The sequence below is a fragment of the Furipterus horrens genome, unplaced genomic scaffold (assembly GCF_987537825.1).
Source record: "Furipterus horrens unplaced genomic scaffold, mFurHor1.1.pri manual_scaffold_6, whole genome shotgun sequence".
NCBI classification, from domain to species: Eukaryota; Metazoa; Chordata; class Mammalia; order Chiroptera; family Furipteridae; genus Furipterus; species Furipterus horrens.
The window spans coordinates 48,519,566-48,547,107 of NW_028327176.1; the positions used below are offsets into that span (position 1 = coordinate 48,519,566).

Genomic DNA, 27,542 nt, shown 5'->3' on the forward strand with positions numbered 1-27,542 from the left:
TTTTTCATAACACTATAAAAATAAAGGCTGGAGTTGTTTTATTTAGAACCCAACATAGTATTTGACAATGGAAATGTCATTTAAGTATATATGAAATGAATAATCAACAAATAAGCAACCCAATGCACTAATCCTATTCAGGTCCTTATTATGTGCTAAGTATTTAAAATTATATACAATAAAATGGAATACACTCAAACTTTTTTATTTCTACTAGTAAACAATGAAAGAATTATTCACCTAAGAACTTCCAACTTAAGATGATAGAGTTGCACTTTTACAAACCTATAATTTGGCTAATGGTTTTCTATAATTATAAATATTGTTCTTTATGAAATTAGAAACATACAGAAATGCAAGTTATAAGTTTCTTTGCAATAAATAAGGCCACGTGTACACTCCACTGAGTTTTAATAACATTTATATCTCTCAAAGAAGCTTTTTTAAAAAGCAAAAAAATTCAATGAAGGAGAAGAAAAGAATGAAATAACTACAAATGTTCTTCCACTTCAAAAACTGTCTGACATATGAGCCAGAAGACTTTCTGCATCTATTTGTGGTTTCCTCTTCATCTGTCACAGAAGGAGTTCAACATACTTTACAAAATCCATTACGTTTTAAGACCATTTCCAATATCAGCTACCATAAATCAAGAAATCCATTTATTCAAGGTTACTTATGGAAAATTAATCACACAGAAAATTTTAACAACTTCTTTTTCAAAATTTAAAGTGCTTTACTGTACTTGGCATTCCTACACATGATGTGGATTCAAAGACTGAAAGCATTAAGGGAATATAATGAAAATCCATAGGCTCAGACGTAAAAAGTAATTTTAATATTAGAATTATCTGTAACAAATATTTCAGAAAAAAGTAAATCAGAATATAAACACAATATAATATCATTTGAATTTCTCCTCTGCTTAAGTGTCATTAGGTAACACAGAAAGTTGTTACAAATACTTATATGTACAATACTTGGTACAGTCTCAAAACATAAACAATCTGGAAAAGTGAGACCAATAGATCTGTGGGCACTTGGCAGCAGAAACAAAGCTAGTGTATTTCTCCATTCCTAATGATTTCTCAAACCTATCTCCTTCTTTCAAAGGCAAGTTTACTCAAAAGAAAAGAATAAACAGGTCAGCTACACAACATTTACAGCCTTTATTGATAGGATACAGCCATTATGCCAAAATTCAGCCATCGAACAATATACAACCTCATTTCCCATTTACAATTAATGAGAATATATTTTACTTTAAGTGAGACATAGGGGCAAAGTGCCAAAGCTTAAAGTATAACCTTAAAGTCTTAAATTCACACTTCGAATACCAAAAGAAGCAATTTCCAAAATCATGAAAACATGATTAAATAACTACACACAGAAAATACAGATATTTAAGTCATTTCACTTTTTCTTATATATAGTGAAAACAGATGTACTTTAACTTCAGCCTTCAGAAAGCATACTTCATAAAGTCATTATTCATTTAAAATAGACAAATGTTTACAAAGAACATTTAACTGAAATTTCATAGTTGATTATAAAATGGTACTTGAAAAGTTGACCTATACAAGGAAATAAGAGCCCAGTCACGAGAGATGGTAAACTATAAATATAAAATACACTACAATGTTAAAAACCTCACAATGCTCTATAGAAAAATCAATAAAGATAACTTAATCTTTCTGGGGGAAAACATATTTAGCATTACAAATTTAAATGTAAATTTTATAGATGAATTCAATAAGGAAGACATTTAAACTACACATTACCATATAATCATCATCTATTTTGTGTAAAACAATAAAAATGATACACTTTTTTTAACACGTGTACATTAAAACCAAAAGGTTATTTTTTACTTTTCCCTTTATTGGCAACTTTGGATGCATTTTTAGGTTTTGGTTCCCAGAGGGCATTTTTTACAAATCTTGAAGCTGCACCTCTGTCCAGCTTGGCAGCCTTTTTCTTGTCAGTTATTTCCTTGACTCTGTTCATGTATACTCGGATTCTTTCCTTAAGGATTGAAAAAAGAAGAAGAAGAAGAAAAGCAACAAATTTATAAGCTGTTCACCACCCGTAAGTTTTACTATACTATATCTCAGTTAAATCCAACAGACATTTATTCATTGCCTACTGAGTGGAGCTACAAAGTACAAGTGAATAGGGTAAACACGCTCTGTGCACTCCTGGAGTTCAGAGTCTAGGGAAACAGAGACATTAAAAAGTCACTTCAAAAGTGTTCTGAGTGTTTCAAAGGAGGTAAAACTAGACTAAGACATCACTACAGAGATAAACATCGAACTGTTTATATATAGTTATACATTCTTAAATCTACTACTAACCTAAACCCACATATTAGCTCTTATTTACCTGAAGTCTATAATCTAAAACAGAGCTCTCATATACTTACAACACGCAAACTAAACTCTCCCCAAAATTTGCTAAATAGAAAAAAAAAAAAAATTCTAAACAGAAAATGGGTGAAGCAGGATTGACGGTTTTTTTTTATGTTACCTTGGAGTGTCAGAATTAAAATAAGCAGAATGAAAATACAAAATCTTTTACTCGGTTTCATAGTTTTGATTGATAAGCACATATTTTCTAATGATAGACACAGTTCTAATTGGACTTAACAAGGTGAGAAACATAATAGGGTTACCATACCATTAAAATCTTCTGAGATCATTAATCAGAATGAAGGGCTATTCTATACTTCAGCTGGAGAAATAAAGGTAATGAGAGCCATAAAATAGCAGAGTAAATGACTGATCACTGCTTAAAAGCAAGTTTCATTAAAATAATCAAAATAGTGACATAACTATACACAGAAAAATGCAGAACTTCAGAATCTTTTAATTGTAAAAGCCAACTCTGCTCAAAACCCTCCATGGTCCCCTAGTTCTCTCAGAGTAAAAGCCCAAGTCCTCACAACACACACCCACTCCGGCCCTGCAAGGACCTACAGCCACGCCCTCCCTACCTTCCAGTCAACTCAAATGTGAACTTTGTCAAGAGGCCCTACCACTGCCATTTAACCCAGACACTCCAATTCCCCCTATAGTGCGCTATTTTTTATTTTTCCTATGACATATACTATATATCCCCTAGCATACCATATAATCATATGTATTGATTGTTTGTTTTATTATGTTAATTATCTCCTTCCACTAGATAGTCTGACATCTGCCACAGGACAGGGATATTTAAAGGCTTTATTCACTGAGAAATTATCTCACTTGAAAATAATGCCTGGCTCCTACCAGGCACTCAAATATTTCTTGAATGAATAAATTCACTATGTTCAATGCCTTTCCCTATTCATGATATCTCTCACACACTAACTCTGTGATCAATGAGTGATGCCTGCCACATGCCCAGAAAAGGAGAAAAGGTTATGTATTCTTTTTATTTCTCAACCCTTGTCCAGAATATGAATGTACTCCTCCATAAAGCAGGTTGAGGGAGAAAGAAGACAGATGATTTTATCCTTTTCCAATGACAGAACCACGTATTAAAATACACCAAATAACTTTGTGTTTAAAAAGAGAGAGAAATTTTACAAATGTAAAGTCTACATTATAAAGTTGAAAACATGACACAATGCACACTTCTTAGGATTTAAGGCCAATATCACCACTCAGAACAAGATCTGTGTATCATTGTTTTATATTTTGCTTTAAGTATTTTTCACAATGTCTGTATTTAAAAATAAATTTTTTTCCCAAGAACTTTAAAAGGAAAAAATATCTTAGTCCACGCATTAACAAAATGAAGACAACAGATCTGATTTATTCATGTTTTAAACATAAATGACCAAGTACTTTACTGTTATGTACACTTTACTAAGTTGTATATAACATACACATCAATTACTATAAGACTTAAGAACAATAATACAGTGTCAAGTGTATTCACATATATATTTACCTTATATTTTATAAACATAAAGAATAAATTATTATTATTATTATTCATAAAGCCAAGTCAAGAAGGTAACTATAAGTTTGATTTCTAATTTTTCTCTTTTAAACTGAACGATTTGATTTAATTTTTGAAGTCAGCAAAAACTAAGTTACCAGATCTTATACATGGTACTTATACATCTAAATGGAATACAAAGAAAAATCTAGAAGATTTATTATAGGTTGTAAATATGTCACTAATGCAGAATTACTGGACAGTACACATACAACTGGTGCCAAAAAAGCTTTTAGCTTTGTTGCTGAACTGGATTCTTTACTGCTGAGAAAATGAATTAATGGAAGAATTGAAAAGGTGGGGGAGAAACTTTCCCGTCTTTGCTAGTAAATCAACTAGAATATAGTTTTAAGAATTGTGTAAGAGTTTAAAAAGGGGGGAGGGCAGTTGCAGAGATGAACAGGATTTCAAGAATTATAGGAAAAATAATATGGAAGTTATAAATAATTACTAGAATCATAACATTTTCCCATCCAGAGATTTATATAATATATGGAATACCAATTCTCTGATGAAGATAAGAAAAAGAAAAAATAAAGACATGATGAAATCTAACTCACTTCCATAATTTCAACTCTAAATAATTTTATTCTCCACAGTGAGTGTAATAGAGCTACTGGGACTTTACCTTCAGGAATACTGCAACAGCCGTGTGAAGTAAAAAGCCACTGAAACTTACCAATTCCTGCTTTACTGGATGTTCCTTAGGATTAACTCCCTGAGTTGCCAAATAAACTACAAGAGAAAGATTTCATGAAATGAAATGATGTATATACTAATTAAGAGCATTAATTAAAGAAACTCTAGTTACTCACAGAAAGAAATGTCACACAAATTATTGATTAAATCCTAAATTATTCAACCTCTATGTAATAAACATGAGTGTGGTTCACGGGAATTTGGTATACTGATTCAAAATAAATAAATATCTGACTATTAAAATTGTCATAAAGTATAACTGTATATAAACTGCTAGCATTTAAAAAATAAATCATCCTTGACTCCATAAATAATTTGCTTTCTAATGAATTCCAAAGTAACATACATACCCCAAAACATTGAATTTAATGTGTAAGCAGAAACTAAATCCACTTTTGCTTGTTCAAGTGGGTCCAACTATTAGAAAGAGAGAAAAAAGAAATTCAAACTCTGAGAAGCATCACATATTTTAAACTTTCATCAAGCACAATGTCTCAAAGAAACATTTTTTTTTTTTACTTCTTATAATCCAATAACCAAATGATCTGGAAATAATTTACAAAAAGAAAAAGTTTTGTTAACCAGTGATTTTTGCCCACAAATTTTCAATTCAGGGTACCATCTTTAGTTAAACAAGGAATGTGTATAATCCACAAAAAATTCTTTTGAATAATTTTAATTTCAGGAGTTACAATCTGGGCTTTGTATGTCAAAAGTAATTTATCAATATAAACATTGTACATGATGCATTTATGTATAAGAAGCAGGCTAAAATGCTTAGGCGATACCAAAGACAGAAGAAACATAATGAGATTTGTTTTAGACTGTCAAAATCAATTTACTCTTTTTGTCCTATAGGGTTTCCAGAACCCTGATAACATCATTGTAATACTTAAAAGGTCAAAGATAAAGTCTGTGAAAAAGTATGCTGTGAGTGGTCCTTTTTTTTCACCCAAAACCAAGTCAAAATAAAATATAGTTAAGAGGTATTTCCTAACAGAGTTTTATTTTATTTTGTCCCCTAAAAATACCCAAACACTTACAAAATTAAAATAAAGGGGGAAAGGAACATTCATATATCATTAATCTATTTCTACGCTCTGTTTTAGGAATTACATTTTTAGAAATTACATTTTTTAAGTACCTTCTGCAACAGCTCATTTCTAGAAACAGACATCATGGTCTTCAACATGTCATCTACAGCACCAATGGAATTCTCAAATGTTGATAAATATTCATGAATTTCTGCTGGATAGTCGTCATTAATTTCTTCTTCTGCCATTATGATCAACTGGAAAAAAAGTAAATTCTTAGAATTCATACTGAAGATAAGATGTTGCTCTTTAGGTTTTTTTCTTTTTTTTTAATTATATTGGCAACAGAGATTGTTCTTTACAGGTTACCAAAAAAATTAAATATCTGAAGATAATTAAACCTGAATAAATTCTAGAGCAACTACATTTAAACTTCTCTTCTTAAGTTGCTTGGGAAGTGGAGGGGTGCAGACAGGAAACAGACCCACCCAAGTTTTCTAATGCTATATATATAAAACTCTCAATGCTTTTCAAAAACTAAACACATGACTACCAAACCTGGAATATAAATAATCAAAATCCTACATTTAAAAAACTTTCTCTTGGCCCTGGCCAGGTAGCTCAGTTGGTTAGAGCATCATCCCAACACATCAAGATTGCAGGTTGGATCCCCAGTCAGGATACATACAAGAATTAACCAATGAATGCATAAATAAGTGGAATAACAAATCAATATTTCTTTCTCTCTCTAATATCAATTAAATGTTTTAATTTCTGTTGAAGTTAAAGACCAAGAAAAACAATGAAATTGTGATAAGTATATCCCCTAATGCTTTCTGAAAAAATAATAAGAAAATCTTGTTTTTTGAAGAATGTATATATTGTAGCCCTTCTAAATTTAGGCGTTGATGTAACAGCATGGTATATTAAACTAAAAAATGAGAAATCCTAGGTCTGAAATAATCTAAAGATTATTTATCACTAAAATCATTTTTCAAGCCTATATTTATATATATTCCTTAAGCTACTTTAAAATATTAAGAAGGCATTCAAAGAGTCCATAAGTCACATAAAGCAGAAAAGAGGAAACTTGGGAGAAATAAACTATATGGTTTTCATTTAGGCTAGAGCATACCTTGACAGCCCATTCTTTTAAAATTCACATTTAATCACAGTATTTAATATCTATGTGAGAAAAGGCAAAATCAACATCAATGTACTTCATAAGGAATCTAAGACCAAATTTCAAAAGCAATCCTAAGCCATACATACCACTTTTAGGTTTAAAAAAAATTTTTTTATTAGCTGAAAATATCTCTTTCACTACATCATTAAGAAGAACAGCAAGAATGTGGTAAAATAGCACATCACATAGTTTAATTAAAGTAAAAACACTTGGGCTTTCCATCTTGCCTGATCACTGACTTTGTAAACTTAGATAAATCACTGAATCTCTCTGGGCCTCAAATACCTCATCCACAAAATGGTCTAATAATCTATAAAGGACCCTTATAGTTCTAAATGTTATGACTATGTAATTTAAGTTTAAAAAGTACTATATGAACTTAAGCCACAATATAGCAACATTTCTCCTCAACAAGTCTATATTCCACTGAGACAGCTGGGTTCATTTACAAAAAAAAGTGAAGTACATCTGACTATCGTCGGCAGCCGTCGTCTCAAGAGACGATGGTGTAGCTTCTTAAGAGTCTATCTGCCCCGCCGAGAATGGCTGTGCAGTCCGACTCGGGAGTGACACGGTATCTGTCTCCTCCTGTGTTGAATCGACATCTTGCGATGACGCTGGAGTGTCCTCTCCAGTGAAGCTGAAGCTACAGAGCCTGGGCAGGGTGATATGGAGGGTCTGCTGTTGCCTGTTGCCCATGCAGCAGACCCCCCCTCTCTTCGCAGCTGAAGGATCCAAGGGAAAGACGGAGTCAATACAGCTTGGCTTCAGGTGCGCCGCAGGAGTTGCCGGTGTTGACTACAACGTCAAACCGCCTTAGGGACTCCGGCTCCGGATTTTCTGTCGGGGTTTACTCCCTTAGCCTTTCCCCTGAAGAGGTATGCCGCAAGGCAGCGGAGGTTTTTTGGAGTCAGAGTTTTCCTTCTCTGATGTGCCCTGACTGGAAGATCGAACCAGCGACACTTAGCTCGCAGGCCGACGCTCAATCCACTGAGCCAAACCAGCCAGGCCCCAACATCTGACTATCACTACTTGTGATAGTTACTACCCAACTACTGTGCAACTAGCAATTAAACAAAGACTATGATAAAAGGAAAGAACACAGGAAAGAACTGTGACTCCCTGTTTCAAAAGGCTAACTGAAGACCTATTTGCTCTCATCCCTCCCAAAAAGCTCTCCAAAATGATAGAAGAAATATAAAAGTCCATAGTAACACCGAAAACCAAAAACGGCACATATCCATCAGCAAATCTCAACAGCAGAAAGTTTTGGAAGAGCAAATGAGATCAGACTGATAGGAAACAAACAAAGAGGCTGCAATCCCTTACAAACAAATGGGGAGAATGTAAGAATAACCCCAAGACCAAGGGCAGTAAGAGCTGGGCCACAGGGCTGAAAACAGCTAACCCAATGTCTAGGCCTTCAAAGGATGGCTCCAACATCTGCAGATATAGAGAAGCCTCAGTAGTTCTTCCCTTTATGTAAAATTTTAAGCTAATAAATTTGAAAATATGAATAAAAAGAATGAAGTGCTAGGGAAAAGAATCAGTTACCAAAAATAACCTAAAAGAAGTATATGAACAAATATATAATTAACCGTAAGGAAAAAATGTAAAGGGAAGTCAAAGATATACCCTCCAAAAGGGATCCAAACCTAAAAGATATTATAGGTAATTTCTTCCAAACCTTCAAGAAATAGTTAATTCTTATGGTATTTAACTGGTTAAGAACATAGAAAATGAAGGAAAACTTAAGACACCTATTTCATAATATACACAAAAATAAATTCCAGATGAATGCAAAAGGTATATGAATAAACACATTAAAAGATTCTATAAAATACTGTCAACTTAGATAAATCACTGAATCTCTCTGGGCCTCAAATACCTCATCCGTAACATGGTCTAATAATTTATAAAGGACCCTTATAGTTCTAAATGTTATGACTATGTAATTTAAGTTTAAAAAGTACTATATGAAACCCAAGTGCTATAGAAGGAAATGGCTGACGGACTTAACTATATAAAAACTATAAAAATAAAATAAAAAATAAAAAACTACATGGTAAAAGTTAAAAGAAACAACCTGGGAGAAAATATTTGCCAAAATATAACAAAGGATTAAGAGAATATTGAGTTCCTAAAAAGCATTAAACAAATTAAAATAATGAAGATATCACCCATCAGAACGGCAATAATTTTAAAGATTATCAAAGTTCGATGTTAGCAAGGACATATACTGAAGGTAAAATAGAAATTGGTACAGATTTTTTAAATGTACGTACCCTTTACTCAGGAAACCCTGAGTAAGAATCTAGTCTACAGAAACCCTTGTATACATGCATACAAATTTACCTGAATGGGCTCCGCAAACTTTCTACAAACTTCCCCCACTTGCCTTGGATCTATTTTTCCCTCTGCTGGATCATTACCCATAATCTTAAAATACTTTATTTCTCCATCTTAAACAAGAAACAAAAGAAACATCTTGACTTCATATCCCACTACAGCTAAAGCTCTATTTTAGGTCCCTTTTAGAACTCCTCAGAAGAGTTGCTTCCACTAACAGTCCAGTTCCCATCCTTCCATTCTTTCTTGAATCTAATACAAACAGGCCCCCTACTTCTCACTCAAAATTGCTCTTGTCAAGGTCACCCACACAGCCACGTCGTTAAGTTTAATGGTCAGTTCTCATCACTGGGCTTCACTGACTCTGGGTTTCCAGGGCATCACATTTTTTGGTTTCCCTCCTACCCACTGGCTGCTTTCTTGGCGTCTTTTGCAGCATCCTTCTCATATCCTCAGCATTTTAACCTTGAAGTGTCCCAAGGGCTATCCTCTTTTCTTCTCTAATTTACTACCTAAGTGAGCTCAGGGCTTTAAGTTGCATTAATAAACTGATGACTCCCAGGTTTGTATGCCCAGCCCTGACTTCTCTACTGAATTCCAAATCTCAGTTTCCGACTGCCTATTCAATACCTCTGCTTGGATATTAATAGATTCTCAAGCATAATGTGCCCAAAGCCAAATTCCTAATCTTGCCTACTAGCCTTCCCCGCCTCATCTCATGGTAACTCTACCTTTCCAACTGTTCAGCCCTAAAATTTCAGAGAGGCCCTGAACTCCATTCTCTCTCACCCTATCTTTAAATATATTCAGAATCTAACCTCATCCTACCACCTCCACTGCTACCACCCTGGTCCAATCCAGTCCAAGCCATTGTTGTGCTTTGTCTAGATTACTGCAATAGCCTCTTAAATGACCTCCCTGTTTCCAGCCGGTAGTTTATTATTACGAAAAAGCAGAGTGGTCACTCCAAATCTATGTCATACCTCTGTTCATAAAGGTGCATCTGAACAAAGCCCAGCAGAACAACTTGGAGCACAAGGTTCAAACTTTCTCTGGTGTCTCTAACAAGCTCACAGGAAAGGATGTTAATTTTGAATTCCCAGAGTTCCAGTTGTAAATAAAAATGAGTAAATAAAATATTGTTCATAGTAAAAAAAAAACAAAGAAAGAAGTAAATCTTTATGTAGTAAAACATAATGAGAAGTGGTGAAAAATGTCATGGAACATTGTATATAACAAGTATATAACATATGCCATTTGTCTTTAAAAACCTGTATCTATAGATATGTAGAAAAAGATTTAAAGGAAACATCAAATATAGACATTCTCTCTGATTAGGGAATAAGGTCAAAGCAGACTCATTTTCTTAACTCTTCATTCTTCATTGTTTAAGTTTTGTTGCTTCATTAGGCATGTTAAATTTCTAATGAAAAATAATCATTAAATTTAAGTAAAGGCATATTCTAATAAAAGTATTTTGGCTTTTAACAAGTACTGCAAGTATGAAAACACAAAAAAGGCCTTGATTTATACATAAATGCTTTCATCCAAATTTTCTATTAGAAAATATTTTCTCTCTCTAGAATCAAAATGGGGATTTTTTTTTTTCCCTGTAATTATTCCCTGTCCCTTAGCCCCCCAAAACAAGTAGTTCTACTTCGTTAAAATGGGTTAGGATGAACACTGAAAGCAAGGCAGTAACTAAGAATAACTATTCTTATTAAATCTGAACTGAACCACTTGCCTTTCACCTAAAAAAAAAAAAAAAAAAAAAATGGCAAGGCAAACTAAAAAATACATGCTCTTCAATTATCAAATGATGTTTTGTAACATTTTAAATGGACAGTTCCTGAATACTGGCTCCTTCCACAGGAAAAGCTGCAGGAGGGAAGGACAGAAACTCCCCTCTCTTCCCCTTGTTACTGGGACCCCACAATGAAGCAGTGTATGGTCTTAGCAGCAGTAACAGACATTTGAACACTACTGCCTGCAAGTCAGACACTATTCTCAGCAAACCACACACATTAACTCATCTACTCCTCATAGACAAGAAACGGAGTTTCAATCACTTGCCCAAGATTGTACACGGTAAACTGTACAAAGAAGAGAAAGAAGGGAACGCACTCACCTCTGCTCCGCACTCCTCTCTGGGGGTCTATCAGTAATCCACACCCCTCCAGCCACTCCTTCTAAAGCCTGTCTGCAGAGTGAAAACAAGGCAAGGGCATGTGAGCATGTGCTTCTCTTCATCCCTCAGTAAGGTCTGGCTGAGACCAAGGGGCCGAGAAGGGGAAACCCTGCCAGGTCATCCCTCCAGGACGCTGTCACTCCTCCCTCCTCTCCCTGGTTCTGGAAGCCACAGCACCCACAGGAGAAAAAGAGGGATGCACAGTGTCACACAGGACTGAAGTCATCTCCTCACCTTCCCCTCGATTCTCTACTTCAGGGAGGCCAGTCCAGCCAGGAACCTGGCAGTCACCCCTACTCCTTCCTCAGGCCCCAAATCCAATCGGTCTCGTCAATATAGCTGCCTTCATCTCCTTACACCACAAGCTTCTCTCCTCACTGACTATATTTTTTTCCAGAGCTTTTGAGTAGTCCTACTATCAATTTTTTTCCACTGTCAATTTTAGAATGTTACAAAATGATTTTTCTATAAAAATACTCTGGCCATGGCATGCCCCTGCTTAAAATTCTGCAACAGTCCCCCACCATCTTAAAGATAAATTCTAAACCCCGTAGGAATGGACGCCAAGCCCATTTCGATGCAGCCTTTGCTTGTATCACTAGCCTCCTCTCCCATGCCTCCCCTCTTCCGATCCTACGGTTATTGCCATGATGGTAGTTGTCCAAATGTGCCATGCTCACTCCAACCTTTCAGCCTCCGAGTGCCACCCTCCCACTCTGTCCAGCCAAACAATGTCACTTAAAAACACTATCTGGTAACATCTGTTGATTTACTTGACTATAAGCAACTTGAGGGGCAGGGCCACACTAATATTTTCTCACCAGTGGCTGACACACAGGATGAGTCTATGTCTCTATGCACCTGCACAGTCCCAGTTTATACCTATTGTTTTAGCCTGCCCTCTTGCTCAGCTCACTCTCAGGAGTCCCAGTCTGAGAAATTCATTATATGGTAACTCTAAGTAGGTACCACCCCATCTCATCCCACCCCAGTCTGTCAAGGGAGTTGTTGGTACCAGCCAGGGTTCAACTAGAGCAGCAGAACCAGTAGGAAATATATAGGAAGAGACTTACTACAAGAAGCTGTTTTATACAACTGTGGGAGCTGGCTACGTGACTCCAAAAGCTGCAGGAAGCACTTCAAGGAAGGGCATGCTGGAACGCTAGGTCACCAGGTGAAGCTGCTGACCACTGGTGCAGTTTCTCTGTTTTCAGGGAAGTGCCAGCTCTGCTTCTCAAGCCTTTCCACTGACTGAGTCAGTTGAATTATTTAGAATAATCTCCCTAATTTAAAGTCAACTGATGGAGGATTTTAATAACAGCTACAAATACCTTTACAGCAACACCTAGACTGGTGTTTCACTGAATATCTGAGGACAGCAGTCTAGCCATGCTAACACATCAAGAAGACCATTGCACCGCATTAAGCCACCAGAACTACAGCAAAGAAAGGCATACTCCTGGCATCTCAAGTTGCTGCTCTGACAGCGTTTTCCCACAGCAACTTCGTTAACTTGACTGTCAGGTTCCCAAGTAACAAGACTAGATTTCAAATTCCAGCTAACCAATGTGAAAAAATAACTTTTTTTCGAAATACCACTTTGCAACCCCTAATGAAATGATAAATTCAGGCAATGATCACCAACAGATGAAAGGATGGTGAGGAAGTTACAAAGGAGGGGTGGGACTAATACCACATGAACACATGGGTCTAACTTCCCTTCACTAAAAGCTGGACAAACACGGATTATGAACCTCCTGATGTGAAGCAATATTATGTACACAGCATCATCTGTGTAGCATTTCCAACTTCCCAAAACAATGGAATCCGAACTTAATCGAGCCTTTAGAGCTAACTTCCATTTTACAGGAAATAATGGAGGATAGGGAAACAAGTTAACAACACCAGAAAGCAAAGAGACAAATCTAGAATGAGAAATAATACTTTGTAGGGCAATTGACCTGGTTTCTGTAACGAGTAAATGGCATGAAGGAAAAAATAAAGGAAAGGAAAGGGCGGTAGAGAAAGAAAAGAAAAGGAGACTTAGGAGATGTAACAAGCAAATGGAATGCATAAATCTTGTTTGGATCTTGATTCAAGTAAACGAAGTGTACAATATGTTTGAGACAAAGAGAGGTGAACATGGATTGAGTATTAGATGCCAAGATATTACTGATAATTTTATCATCTATGAAAATGCATTATATCAGAAAAATGTCCTGTGTAAAATTACATACTATCTTGAATTTACTTTAAAGAAATAATAATAGCTAGTCTTCATGGATTAATTGCACTTTGAGAGCAAGGATAACAAGCCTATGTACGATATTTCTATAGTAAAATAAGATAAATTAGGTAGCTAACTCACAAATTAACTTTTAAAATACAATTCAGTCCATAAATTGGGGTTACCTAAATTTGAAGTACAGTCTAACACTTAAGCAGTCCTATTACAGCTCATCTCAATTCCAAATGCAGCTGAGGGTGAGGGGAAGGCATGTTACTGAGTGCGACCAGATCTGTGACGGTTGCTAAACAAAACTCATGAAAACAAGGCAGAGCCTGTGGCTTCACATGAGGTGTGTTTCTAACATTTCCAACAAAGGCTGACATTTCAGGGTGTCTGTAATTATTTTAAGAAAGTCACAAATCTCCTTCTAAAAAAAAAATCCTGAAGTCTTGCATCTTTGCCTGGCTCTTATAAAAATATATGCACGAGAAAGTAAATTTAAAAACCAACGAAGTTTAAAGTCAAATGAGAAACTGGGGGGAAATATTTGCAACATAAATACTGATAAAAGGAACCTCTACAAATCAATTTAAAAAACAAACCAACCCTACAACCCAAAAGAAAAATGAACAAAGAAAACCTGCAGTTCACAAATAAAGAAATCCAGATGACAAGCATAAAGTTACTCAATCTTACTCATAATTAAAGAAACATAAATCAACAAAACAAGATGCAATTTTTCATGTCAAGCAAGCAAAAATTAAAAAGATTGATAGTACCTAGTATGGACAAAGGTGAGGAGAAACAGCCTCTCGTTCACTATTAATTGGAGTGTAAACTGAGCATATTTGTGGGGCAATTTGGCACTACACTCCAAAATTATATATGGACAAATTCTTTGACCCCGCAATTTTACTTCTCAAAATATATATTTTCACACAAGATAATGCTCAAGGGCATCCACTGCAATGCTCTTGAAAACACTGGAATTTTAAAGCAGGGAACAATGTATGTGCCATTGACAAGGACTGAATGAATAAATTATGATATATTCAATCAACAAGAAACTCTGCAGCATTGAAAAAATATAAAGCAGAGCTTAGAGTCCTAAGATCTATTAATGTTAACTGAAGTTGAAGAACAGAATATATATTTGTCTTTAAGAAAAAAGGTACACAAGTGTGGAGACATACTTTTATATGCATGTAAGTTTTCTTCAAAGCTCCAACTGCTGGGGACGCTATGAATGAGTGGTGTCTACAATGTCCTATCCTCAAGTGTCCCCACAGAGTCATGCCTATGGCTTCTTCTATGAAGCCAATCCATCTCATGTTTGGTCTTCCCCTTTTTCCTGCTGCCGAGTTTTCTCAACATTATCTTTTCCAAAGGATGTGCCCAAAAGAAGACAGCTTCAGTTTTGTCATTTTCACCTCAAGCGATGTTTCAAGCTTAATTTGCTCTGAGACCCACTTGACGGTCTTTCCCGCAGTCCAATGAATCCACAGATCTCTCCTCCAACATCATATTTCAAATGAATCAATTTTTCCCAATCAGCCTTCTTCAGTGATGGAATAGAATAGGGATAAATAAAGGAATTGTCAGGAAACTGAGAGAGGACCCAGGTAAAGTCAGGCCACTGAGATGATTCAGTTGAAGCTGCATAACATTAATGCGTCTTTTGTAAATTTCTTTAGGAATGTTTCATAGGCCTAGAAGAAAGTTTACCTGAACCAGGAATTGGCTAGCAGGCACAGAGGGAAGACGAGGAAGGGCAAGAGAATCTTTAAAACAGCTGACTGGGAGGTATGGCCTTAAAAGAGAGCAATGAGGCTTTTTCCTCTGTCTGAAATACCCTCTCCCCTATCTTCTGGGCCTAGGAAAACCTATTAATCCTTTAAAACCCAACCAAATGCATCCTCCTCTACAAAGGATCCCATATCTCCGAAACACAAGTAGTCTCTTCATCCTCTATGCTCCCAAAGTTCTCTAGACTTAGTAATCACATATCCATCAATAATACTCCTTTTTGTGTTTCTCCTCCCCCTGCCCCCCACCTCCCGGGGCTTATAACAGTTTTTTTTTAATATAGTTTTTTTTATTGTTTTTCTATTACAGTTGTCCCACTTTTTCTCCCATTGCTTCCCCCCACCCTGCCCACCCCTTCTCCCACAGATAATCCCCACCCCATCCTTTTTGTGTTTCTTGATAAACCCAGAGGTGTCATTATTTTACTTGATAGATCAGCTGTATCTGACAAACTAGAACACAACACTTCACCCTGAATTCCACAACACTAGACTCTCAAAATCATCCTTCTCCCTCACTAACTGTTTGTTATGTCTCCTTTACTAGTTCATCGTCTCAAACTTATGGAGTCTAAAACTGCCTAAGGACTGTGGTCCTCTACTGCTTCTCTTTTCTGTTTACATTCACTCCTTTGGTGACTGCCTCCAGTTTAACAATTTTACATACCAAATGTTCAGATTAACTCCCAGGTGTTCTTTTCCAGCAATGACCTCCCCACAGGACTCCACACCTAACTGCCTACCCAACAGCTCCACTGGGATGACTAACCGGCATCTCAAACCCAACACATCATAACCGAACTAATCTTCCCCCACAAACCTGATCCTCCCACTTCTCAGTTAATGGCAATTCCATCCTTCTAGCTGCTCAAGCCCAAACCCTTGACAATCATCTTACACTTACAACCCACATTCAATCCATAAGCAAATATGCGAGCTTTACCTACAAAATACATCCAAAATTGAACTGATACCACATTCACATCTTTGCACCCTGTGAAACCACTATCATCTCATCTCAATTACTACAACACCTTCCTAATTAGTCTTCTGGCTTTCGCCTACCCCACTCTCTAACAATCTGTCGTTCTTAAGGCAGCCAGAGTGATCCTGTTAAAAATCTGAATCAGATTCTGTCACTCCTCTGCTCAGAACTTTCCACTGGTTATTCACCCACAGGCAGGATTTATGTTGCATGATATTTGTATCTCCATATGACTAACATAATGCTTGCCACATAGTGGGTACTTAATAACTATTTATTTGTTAACAGACTAAAATGAAAGTAAATTGGAACCAAATTGTGAAGAATCTTAATATCACACTAGAGTTTGGACTGATAAAATTAGAAAGTCACCACATGGATCAAAATGAAAAAAATAGATTCGGCCAAGATGGCAACATGGGCAGGCATGGCTCGCCTCTTCGCAAAACCACATCAAAGTTACAACTAAAATATAGAACAACCATCAGTCGGAACCATCAGAAAGCAAGTTGAATAGAAGTCTGACAACTATGGAATTAAAGAAACCACATCCAATGAGACAGGTAGGAGGGGCACAGACATGGAACAGGCTGGTCCCTCACCCACGTGTGGTGGATAAAAATTTGGGAGGGATCTCTCAGGAGCAAGGAGTCCCAACTCCACATGAGGCCTCCAGCCCAGGGTTCCAGTGCCAAGAAGATAAATCCCCACAACTTCTGGCTGCAAAAACCAGTGGGGATTGAGTCAGTGGAAGAAACTTCTGGAGCCCCAAGCAGTTCCTCTTAAAGAACCCACACATGGACTCACCTGCTCAGACTCACTCCATTTGGGCTCTGGTGCCAGGATAGCAGCTTGAAAGGCACCAGTGGTATATAGGGAGAAAATGAAGTGTCTGGCATCAGGGTGAGTGGAGGCCATTGTCTCTTTTCTGGGTCCTCCCCTCACAGAGCCAGCAAGCTGGTGCCATGTCTGAGACTCCATCAACCTGAATAACTCTGTTTGACCTGTCTTACAGATCTCCAGAGACTCTACCCCACCCAATTTATGGACCCACCCATGCTGCTTTTCCTTATGAATGGCTGGTCTTGGCTCATGCTTCACAACTTCCTAAATCCTATCAAACCAAACAAGCAACAGCTGGCCTCAGTGAGCTCCAGGCCCAGTATCACTAAGCCAATATTACATGATATGTTAATGGGACTTATTTTAGAAAAAGAAGATCAAAACTATAAACATTAAAACCACAACAAACTCACAACTATCAACAACTGAATCTAAAAAATAAAAACAAAAACAAAAATAAACTAAGCAAACAACCAGAACAGGACAGAGTCATAGGTATGGGGATTATTTGGAGATTTGGAGGGTCATCAGTTGGGAGGTGGAAGGAGGAGAAAAGAGGAAATGGTGCAGGGATTAAGGAGCATAATTGGTAGGAACAAAATAGAAAGGAGAATGTTAAGAAAATATAGGAAAGGTTAAAGCCATAGAACTTATATGCAGGACCCACGGACATGAACTAAGGGGCCAGGGGCATTGCTGGAGGGATGAGAGGTACTGGGGAGAGAGGGGCAAAGGGACAAAAATTGGGACAACTGTAACAGCATAGTCAATGAAATATATTTAAAAATAAAAATAAACAAAATAAAACTGAAAAAAATATGTACATTCTGGGTCTGTTCCATTCCTATGCCATATTGAGTTACACATAATTATGAACTGAGAAAACAAAGTCTATGTAATTTTTGGGGAACTAGAGACATCTGCAGATGTTGCACCAGAATTCTATTAGTGTAATGATTTTGTTGCACTGCATCATCTTATAAAATAATAGTGCAATGTACATACAACAATCTCTCAATAAATACTGCTGTCTTTAGCAGACAGTCCATGTTAGTGTTACCTGTAATTCTCCTTCAGACTGACAGTAAAATAGCTGAGAAAAGATAATTTCATCCTTTTAAAGATATTAACCTCTAAACACAAATTTATCCCAAAGTCTGAAAGTAGAATGATATTAATTATAAATAGGTTGCTAAGATTGAGATGATTACATCAGGTTACAATGAATTTACTTCTATTAATTCTAATGCTTAATTTGACATGTTTTCAAAATTATACAGCAGCAAAATTACCTTCTAAAACCATGAAATTTGCTAATCACATTTTCTCATCTCTAAAATAATCATAACAGTATATAGGACTATTGTGAAGATTAAATGAATACAGGTAAAAGCTATTAGAACAGTGACTGGCCCAATTAGCACTCAATACATTAGTAATTAGTTATTAGTGAAATGAAAATGATCGAATACCTTAATCCAATGTGAGCTACTTAGAGCCATACAAGAATGGTCAACTGTTTGGGAAGAGCAGCTGAGATAACACACATAAAGGGCCACATAGAAAGTTAATGAAAAACCATCACCTCTGAACTATAATACATATAATACAGCTATTTGAAGTCAGCAATAACATATTGAGAATTGTTTCATTTTTAAAAACCATTTTTCACACTGTCATTTTATCTTTCAACAAAACAATGAGTTCTATCATTTCAAACAACCACAAGCAGTTCTCTGAATTTCATTAGGGGTTATCCAGTTATTTTCAGATCCAAAGTCAATATACGGTCAAGTCTCAGTTCAATCTATCAGTCCAAATAGGTTAACATGTGGGTAGCAAACATCTCATTAGGATAGATACAGCTTTATCAAGGCAAATTGAAAATGAGTCAATAACACGAAGACGTTAAAAATCTTTTCAAAAAGCGAATAGAAGTTTGAACCACACTGAACATTCCTGGGCCATTAAGTAAAACCATTATCTTGAGATTATCCACTCCAGATTTCAACTGAAGGTCGAAATCAGCCCACCATCTCACGTCAGCTAACAGCAGGCAGTTCGTGATCATGAATGTGAATGACAGAAGTAGGTGACACCGGCAAGTTACTCCCCTACAGCTCTCTCTCCCTTTTGCCTTCTTTCCTTAAACAAGGATTGAAGGCAGCTGAAAATTAATTGTGAAGCCATGTGTTTTTAAGTTCTCCACCTTCCAGTATTTGAGACGTGGAGCTAAGGAGTCTAAAAACCGAAAGGCTGGACCAAGAGAGACGTGAGGGGGCCAGGTAGGGCAAAACCTGGAAGCCGCCGCAGGACAAGTGAAGTGGGGGTCCCGCAACAATGCTCTCCCCCACGCTCAGCTGAGCGAGCTGGCCTTCGCAGAAGGCTATGAAGCCGGACCTCGTTCATCACGGCCAGCCGGAGGATGAAAGGGGGAGGCCCCAGGCCAAGAGAGGAAAGCTTATGCAGAGCACGAGAAAAACGCAAACCCCAGCTTCGAATTATACCTCACTGGCCTTGCACTCCTTCTCCCGGAAAGCAGTTTGGCAGCGATGACGTCAACAAGGCGTCGGCTCTGCCTGCCCAGCCGGCGCCGCTCTATGACGACCTCACGCTGCGTGCCCCGCCCTTCCGCTGCTTGCCCCGCCCCTCCGTTCCTTTTCTCCCGTGGTTCTGAAGTGCATCTGGCTGACGTTGTGGAAAGAGCTTGGGACGAGGCAGTGGGCACCTTTTTCTACGTTTGTATTCAGCCGAAATCCGTAATACAGGTTGAGCATATTTAACTAGAAAAAAAAATGTTTGTTACTAAAACTTTGGGTTTTTGCTTTCGCTGAAGCTCATGCCAGGGCTCTGGTTCTTACTACACCCGCACTGTCTCCCTCAAAATGAGTCTCGAAAAAGCAGCTTCCCAAATTATCTGTGTGAAGGACAAGTTCTTCATTTTTCCAATCCATCACTAAGAGATACTTTTGTAAAATGCAGTAAAAATTTACTACTTGAAAGATGAGAAAAAAGCCAATTGTTATTTCAGTAAACAATCAGCAAACGAAAGAAAAAAATTAATTACAAGAATTGCACATAATGTTCATTAGAAGTGTAGTAAGCGGTTAAGCATCATTGTTTACATTCCTAACCCTGTTCCACAATTGTAGTTTAACAAAAAGCTTTGAACAAACACCCTGTATGTCAATGCCTCAAGTTTTTTAAGTAGCAAATGAGTTACCTTCTGGTTCATTATTCTAATCTAGCCAGATTAAAGTAGCTTCTGGTAAAGGGTAGGGTATCTAAACTTCCTCTGTTTTGTTTTCCATTTTTATTTATTGACTTAGGAAGAGAAAGCGGAAGAGAGAGAGAGAGAACATTGATTTGCTGTTCCACTTTTTCACTTACTTATGGATTCATTGGTTGTTTTTTGTATATGCATTGGCATATACACTCTCACCCTAAGCTACCCAGCCTGGGCAAAGTTAAATTATCTTCTGATGAAAGCAATGAATTCAAGATTTTATGCATTGCTAGGCTCTCAATTACCAATCCAACTTTAAAATAGCACAAGGTGCAATGTCGTCCTACTGCACATGACTAGTGCACAATTCATACCACATGGGTCTCATCATATGAGTTCAGCAACATCCAAACTAATCTCTACCCTACTCAAGAAAATCCATTTACCAATCACGGTTATTGCAGCAATGCCAAATTGCCATAGAAGTTTATAAATGATTATTTTCAATATCTGCACTCATCTCATTGTGGACAGATAACGAATAGTTCATGGACTAACACCAGTCCACAGACCACATGAGACACACTGTCCTTGAAAGTTGGGTACATGACCTTACCATGAAGATTCTTGAGACCTGGGAAGACTGAAATACCACCCAGGATAAATCAGAATGTGAGAGATTGCCCTACACCAACGTGATTCTGAGGCTTTAAGGCAAATTGTCACACGCTTCATCATCTGGGTCCTTCAGGAAGCAAATATGGAAATGGAGTATGAGGTTTATGGAGGTGGTCGTTAAAAGACAAAGAGGGAGGAAGCAGGACTGGGTAGAAAGCCTCAAACCATGATGGACATCTCACGGGGTCTTGGCCAATCCAATGGTGAGCTCTAAAGCAAAGCATGCCCCTTAGAGGAGACTACATTGAGTAGAAACAGCCAAGCAGTAGTCCCCCCTCTGTTCGGTCATTGGTAAGATCAAAGCTAACACTTACAAGCAGAGGCAGAGGCTAAAGGTGCTACCAGCTGGAGGCTGCCAGCCAACTGCACTTCTACAACTGAATTGTAAATTCTTTTTTTAAAGGAGATCTGATGGGCACACCTCCTCAGCTGCTATACACTGGACCATCCACACTGCAGTAGTACCACAATCCCGTGATTTGTTAAATATTTACTGCGTTCCCGTTATGTGCCAGACTCTATTCTACATGTTACATGTACAGGAGTGAAAAAAGTCCCTCCCTTTACGGAGCTTACATTCATATTTACCACTGGAAATACCTCAATCTCTTTTATTTCCCTCCCTTATCCACCACTTTACTTCCACATTCTCAATCTTCACTGCACTTTTTTCTCCTATAACCCCTGATTTCAACATTTAAATCTTCTGGTTTTTGCTTGAGTATTGCTTAGGCCCCCTAATGAGCAATGGGGAAAGAAAAGTCACTCAGTGGAATGAAGAGAAACAAAACTCGTAGATATAGAGAAAAGATTGGTGGTTGCCAGAGGTGCAGGGGGAGGGGGGCTGAGGGGTGGACAAAATAGGTGAGGAGGTCAAAAGGCACAAACTTCCAGTTAAAAAAGAAATAAGTCGTGGGGATGTAATGCACAGCATGGTGACCGTAGTTTTAAAAAGCTGTACTGCATATTAGAAAGTTGCTAAGAGTAGATCTTAAAAGTTGTCATCACAAGAAAAAACTTCTAACTATGTGAACTGACAGACATTGATTAAATTTGTAGTGGTAATCATTTTGTAATATATGAGGTGGGACCAAAAAAAAACCCTGGAATTTATCTGTTTAAAAAATGTGTATTTATTCTTACATATTTCAATTTTACTTACCTTCAAAATACTCTCCATTTGATGCAATACACCAATGGAGACTTTTTTCCACTGATCAAAATAGTTTTTGAACTCATTGATTTTTATGCTATTTAGTGCTTCTGCCGTTTTTCGTTTCACCTCTTCCTCATTGGCAAAACATTTTTCTTTAAGGACTTTTTTCATCTGGGGAAACAAAAAAAGTCGCTCAGAGTGAAATCAGATAAACAGGGAAGGTGGAGTGTAGGAGGGGTGATGCCATTTTTGGTCAAAAACTGCTGAACACTCAGCACAGTGTGGGCAGGTGTGCTCGTAAGTCACCCATCATGAAATGGGCAAAGGCGTTGAAAGAGTCTTCAAAAAAAAATTCACTGAAGCTGAACACAGCCTCTCACAACAATGCCAGCTGGTACACTGATACAGATGGGTTCCTAGAACACTCACCTAGCAGAGGAAGCCTGTACTACAAGAGGCCCACCCTCCAGAAGATAATTTTGGGTTTTTTTGGGGGGGGGGTTTCTTTGCATTATATCAAATCATTGTGTGTACACCTTAAGTTAATATAATGTTCTATGTCAATTATCTCAGTAAAACTAAGAGAAAAGATGTTCTCCAAAACCTCAGGTCACAGGGAGAGAAAATACCTCCCAATAGCATTTCCAAACCATTGCATTATGCTACTTCAAGCTTCTGTTTTTCCATTTCACATCAGGAAGCTGAATTCGCCTCAAAGTACTAGTAAGTAATCCAGCCCTTGGCTACAACGAAAGAGAGTGGATATGTAACAATATAGCTGGCCTTGGAAGTGGAAGAGAAAGACACTGATCACATTCCCAGCACAGATTAATTCCTTCCTTGATTATGCTGTTATAAATGATGGTGGGAGACACAACAGCAGCTCACAGGGAAAATGAGCTCTGTGATCCTAGACAAGTTACTTAACCTCTCTGAACCTCAGTTTTCTCACCTGGAAAATAGAGATAATAATAGTACCTATTTTGTAGGTACTGTGAGACCAAATGAGACACTGGAAGGGCTTACCACAGTACCTGGCACAGAGTAAGCATTTAATAAACATTGTTAGGAACAGTAATTATCACTATGTAATATCACCACAACAGGAGAAAATGAGACAATTGTAATATTAATGAAAAACAGAAAATTGTGATCGTCCTGGCTGGTGTGGCTCAGTGCATTGAGTGCTGGCCTGCAAACTGAAAGGTTCGATTCCCAGTCACGGCATATGCCTGGGTTGCAGGCCAGGTCTCCATTTAGGGGCATGCAAGAGGCAACTGATCGATGTATCTCTCGCACATTGATGTTTCTCTCCCTCTCTTTCTCCCTTCCTTCTCCTCTCTCTAAAAATAAATAAATAAAACCTTTTAAAGGAGAAAGAAAGAAAATTATGATGTTGAATTTGGGGAGTTTCTTAAATCTTAGTGTTCAAACTATGTTTAACAAAATCGGACTCCCAATTAATATCAGATTAAAATCTTAGATTTTTTTTCTTTTTTTCTAATGCCAGGGTTCAAACCCAGGACCTCATACAGGCAAAGCATGGACTCAACCACTGAGCTACATTCCCCACTCCCTTAGAATTTTTTTCTATCTTCTGAATGACAGCATAAGAAAAATCACAGAATTAGCCATTTGAAAAAAAATGATTGTGATAAAGCAATGCTTAAGAAATTGATTCCTGTCATACTCCTTTCAAATCCCCTGAAATCTTGTCACATAATAATATCCTTCCCCCAAAGCAATGTGTATAGGCATAATGAAAATAAATACATTTATTTATTGCTCGGAATGAAAGTTTCCTATGAATTGCATGTAGCTCTGTGCTCTGATTTTAAAACTGCCTCCTGCCATTCCCAAGAATAACCTGAGTGTCCTGGACTGATATCAGCTTAAGGTGTAAGGGAAGGGACCTCGGTCCAAGACTCAGAGATTAGCCTTCATCAAAGGTGTGGACATATGTGATTCAGTTAAGCACGCTGAACCTAATCTGTAGAATCCGTAAAATTATGATTCCCAAACTACTAATTATTTTTCTAAATTTTATAGCAGAATTGGGTGCTATGTTTTGCAATTCAAGGCTTTGAAACTGTTCTCATATGTATTCCTTAAAAGGCCAGACTCTACTGAACTTTCAGCATTGTAAGACAGGCCACTGTTAAGAGAAAGATTAACAGTTTAAATAAACAGATCCCTGCGTTTTCAGCCTTCTCTGTGTCTGTGCCTTTTGTCATGTGACTTTGCTGTTCTTCCCATCAGGAGTCAGAGCACATTTTCCAACCCCTTGATTCTGAGTGTGGCCATTTGATTTGCTTTAGCAAATGGGAAAATAATGGATGTGGTGCAAGAGGAGGCTTGAAAATGAAAACTTGTTCTGTTGTGCTTCTGCCATCACAGTGAGTATAGGCCCCGCTAGTCCATTGTCCCCCAAGGAGGATTAGGGTCACACAGAGCAGAGCCTGGTCACACAGAGCAGGTCCCAGTCACCCAGCCAAGCCCAGCCTAAACCAGCCGACTCAAAGCCCATCCCCCAGACACAGGAGTGAACCCAGGCAAGATCAGAGGTAGGCCTACCTAGCTGAAGCCTCAGTTACCTGAGAAGTAAATGTGTATGTAGTGTTGTATACTACACAGCAATTTTGTGGCACTAGCTAACTGCCACAATTTAGTAAAAATTTATGAAGAAGAAGAAAAAAAAATTTATGAAGAAGAGGAGTAGTGAGTCTGACTTCTTAGAAAATGTTAATTTTGTTAAGAGAGTTATTTATTAAACCAAAAAATGGAAAGGCTACTTATCCCCAGTATCTAAGCTATATACATATCCACTGGGGCTCATTTGGTGAAATAAAATACTCCTGAAATGAATGAAAAAAATTTTATTACAATGCTGCATATCTGTTTGAAAGTATATATGTCTGTAACAAGAGGCAGGCAGAGAATAATTAACATATGACAGTACATTACTAACAGGGTATTCATCTGAGGGTTCTATATTGTATCACAACTATTCTTGCTTTATTACTTTAATTTGTAGCTCAAAGAATCGATATGTATATTGCACACAGTTCCACTGATTATATGGACATCAGACTTACTTATTTCTTATCCACAGATCCTAATAATATGTTCTTTTGCATATTTTAAGGAAGCCTTGCTAACCATTTATTGTAGTTATCTAAGCATAGTTAAAAGCATAAAAAAGACTGGTTAAAGTTAAATTTCTACAAATGGGAAGTAAATTTTTTAAAGATTTTATTTATTTATTTTTAGAGAAAGGAGAAGGGAGAAAGAAAGAGGAAAAGAAAAATCCATGTATGACAGAAACACACCCCAACCAGGAACCAAACCCAAAATCCAGGCATGTGCCCTGATCAGGAATCAAACTGGAGAGAACTTTTGCTTTGCTGGACCACACCCAACTGAGCTACACCATCAGGGAAGAAGTTCATTTAATAGTAAATTGTGTAAGAAATAGTTTCACTGGTTCTCCAATTTGAAAATTGAAAGAAAATAATATGATCAAAATTTTATTTTATCATATTAACAAAATTCTGATTATAACTGTAACACACTTATTCTTAGAATGAATTGGAACAGAATCAAATTTGGTTGGAGTTTTTGTTAAAAAAATTTTTTTCTGACAAAATTATTAGATGTTAAATGCAGTGTGGTATCCTACACTGGATCCAGAGACATAAAAAGTACATTAGTTGAGAAAAAAATGCTGAAATCTGAATAAAATTTGGAGTTTAGTTAATAGTAATATACAAACATCAATTTCTTAGCTTTGACAAATGTTCCATGTTAATTTAAGATACTGACATTAGGAAAACTGGTGAGGAGAAGACAAGAATTCTCTGTCTTATAACCAGGACATTTCTCTAAATCTAACTTATTCCAAAATTAAAAGTTCACTTCAAAATTATTAGGTGACAGTCTTCGTTTACCTTAACAACACAACCACAGAGAGATTTATTTTTGCAGAAATATGGGAAAGCTGTACCAGTTTTCCCAAGGGCCTCTCTTAGTCCCTTGAGACAACACATCTCTCTTTTGAAGCACCAGTCTTGTCCTAATCCATGCAGATTTCCTCCTCTTTAATAATAACTGGTTTAACTCTGCCATATCCTCATCCATCCATGACTTTTCAGTTTCCCCATCACTTTGTTCAACTAAATAAAATACTGCATCTTTTGCAACAATTGTGATTGCACTTGGCAGTCAAGCTGTGTTTTTTCCCCTGGGTATTGGGAAGAAAGGTGATGGACTCTAGAGTTACAGAAAGAATGCCCCAACTGGTGTGGCTCAGCTAGTTGGAGCATCACTCAGTAAACTGAAAGGTAGTGGGGTCATGGGTTCAATTCTTGATCAGGGCACATGTCTAGAGTGCAGATTGCAAGGTTGAGGCAACCAATTGATGTTTCTCTGTCCTTCCCCTCTCCTCTCCCTAAAGTCAATAAGCATATCCTTGGTGAGAACTTTTTCTTAATGAAGAGAGATGTTTGAGAGGATACTGATTTTATAAGGGGTCAGTTTTATATAAAATGACCTATACAATCTCGTAACTGTAGGAACACAGATAATTAATGTTGGGGAGACAGAGAATAATGTGCCTCCACTTTTCCTACGCTTTAGATTAATTAAAACTGAGGAAAATAAAAGAGCTGATTAGAATTGGCAGCCAATGAAAAAAAGGAAAAAGACCCAAGAGAAACATAAACAAGGGGTACAAAATATATTCAGAGATTGCCTTGAGCTCATGGAGAATTATATCATAAGATGCTCAGCAGCAAATAACAATAACCAAATCTTTGTCTCCCCCAGGCTATGGCTCCATAGAAAGCAGCAGTTCACATAGGCAAATAGAAATTCAAGACCCATGCCCTGTAGTTCGGTTGGTTGGAGCACCTTCCCCATATGCCAAGGTTGCGGTTGGACCCCTGGTCAGAGTACTTATGGGAAGCAACCAGTGAATGCATGGGTACAGGGAACAACAAATCGATGTTTCTTTCTCTTTCTCTCTCTCTCTCTCCCTCCCCCGCCCCTTCCTCTCTCTCTAAAAAGTCAATAAGTAATTTTTTTTAAAGGAGAAGAAAAGAAATTCAACACAGACCCATATCCAGTTATAATGATTCCCCAAATGGGCGTGTGTGTGTGTGTGTGTGTGTGTCTG

At 37.3% G+C, this 27,542-nt stretch overlaps 1 protein-coding gene across 3 annotated transcripts; it reads right to left on the bottom strand.

Moving 5' to 3' along the window:
* Positions 1-1,150: 1,150 nt before the first annotated feature.
* C1D (C1D nuclear receptor corepressor) lies at positions 1,151-19,893 on the bottom strand. Of its 3 annotated transcripts, XM_090281414.1 has the most exons (6): positions 19,817-19,893; positions 11,387-11,458; positions 5,834-5,980; positions 5,040-5,106; positions 4,670-4,725; positions 1,151-2,025 (listed from the first exon to the last, which is right to left on the bottom strand). In XM_090281414.1, exons 3-6 carry the CDS (start codon positions 5,969-5,971, stop codon positions 1,861-1,863), a joined length of 426 nt encoding a protein of 141 aa, XP_090137540.1. In that variant the 5' UTR covers positions 5,972-5,980; positions 11,387-11,458; positions 19,817-19,893; the 3' UTR covers positions 1,151-1,860. The 3 variants fall into 3 exon arrangements, with proteins under 3 accessions (XP_090137540.1, XP_090137541.1, XP_090137539.1); XM_090281415.1 differs by lacking the exon at positions 11,387-11,458; XM_090281413.1 differs by lacking the exons at positions 11,387-11,458; positions 19,817-19,893 and adding an exon at positions 9,265-9,506.
* Between the last annotated feature and the right edge of the window lie 7,649 nt (positions 19,894-27,542).

Coding starts and splice junctions, on each gene's coding strand:
- C1D (XM_090281413.1), bottom strand. CDS start 9,345: ATGGGTAATGATCCAGCAGAGGGAAAAATAGATCCAAGGCAAGTGGGG. Junction 5,981..9,264: donor AGTTTGCGGAGCCCATTCAG/GTAAATTTGTAT, acceptor CTTTTTTTCCAG/TTGATCATAATGGCAGAAGA. Junction 2,026..4,669: donor ATCCAGTAAAGCAGGAATTG/GTAAGTTTCAGT, acceptor TCAATCCTTAAG/GAAAGAATCCGAGTATACAT.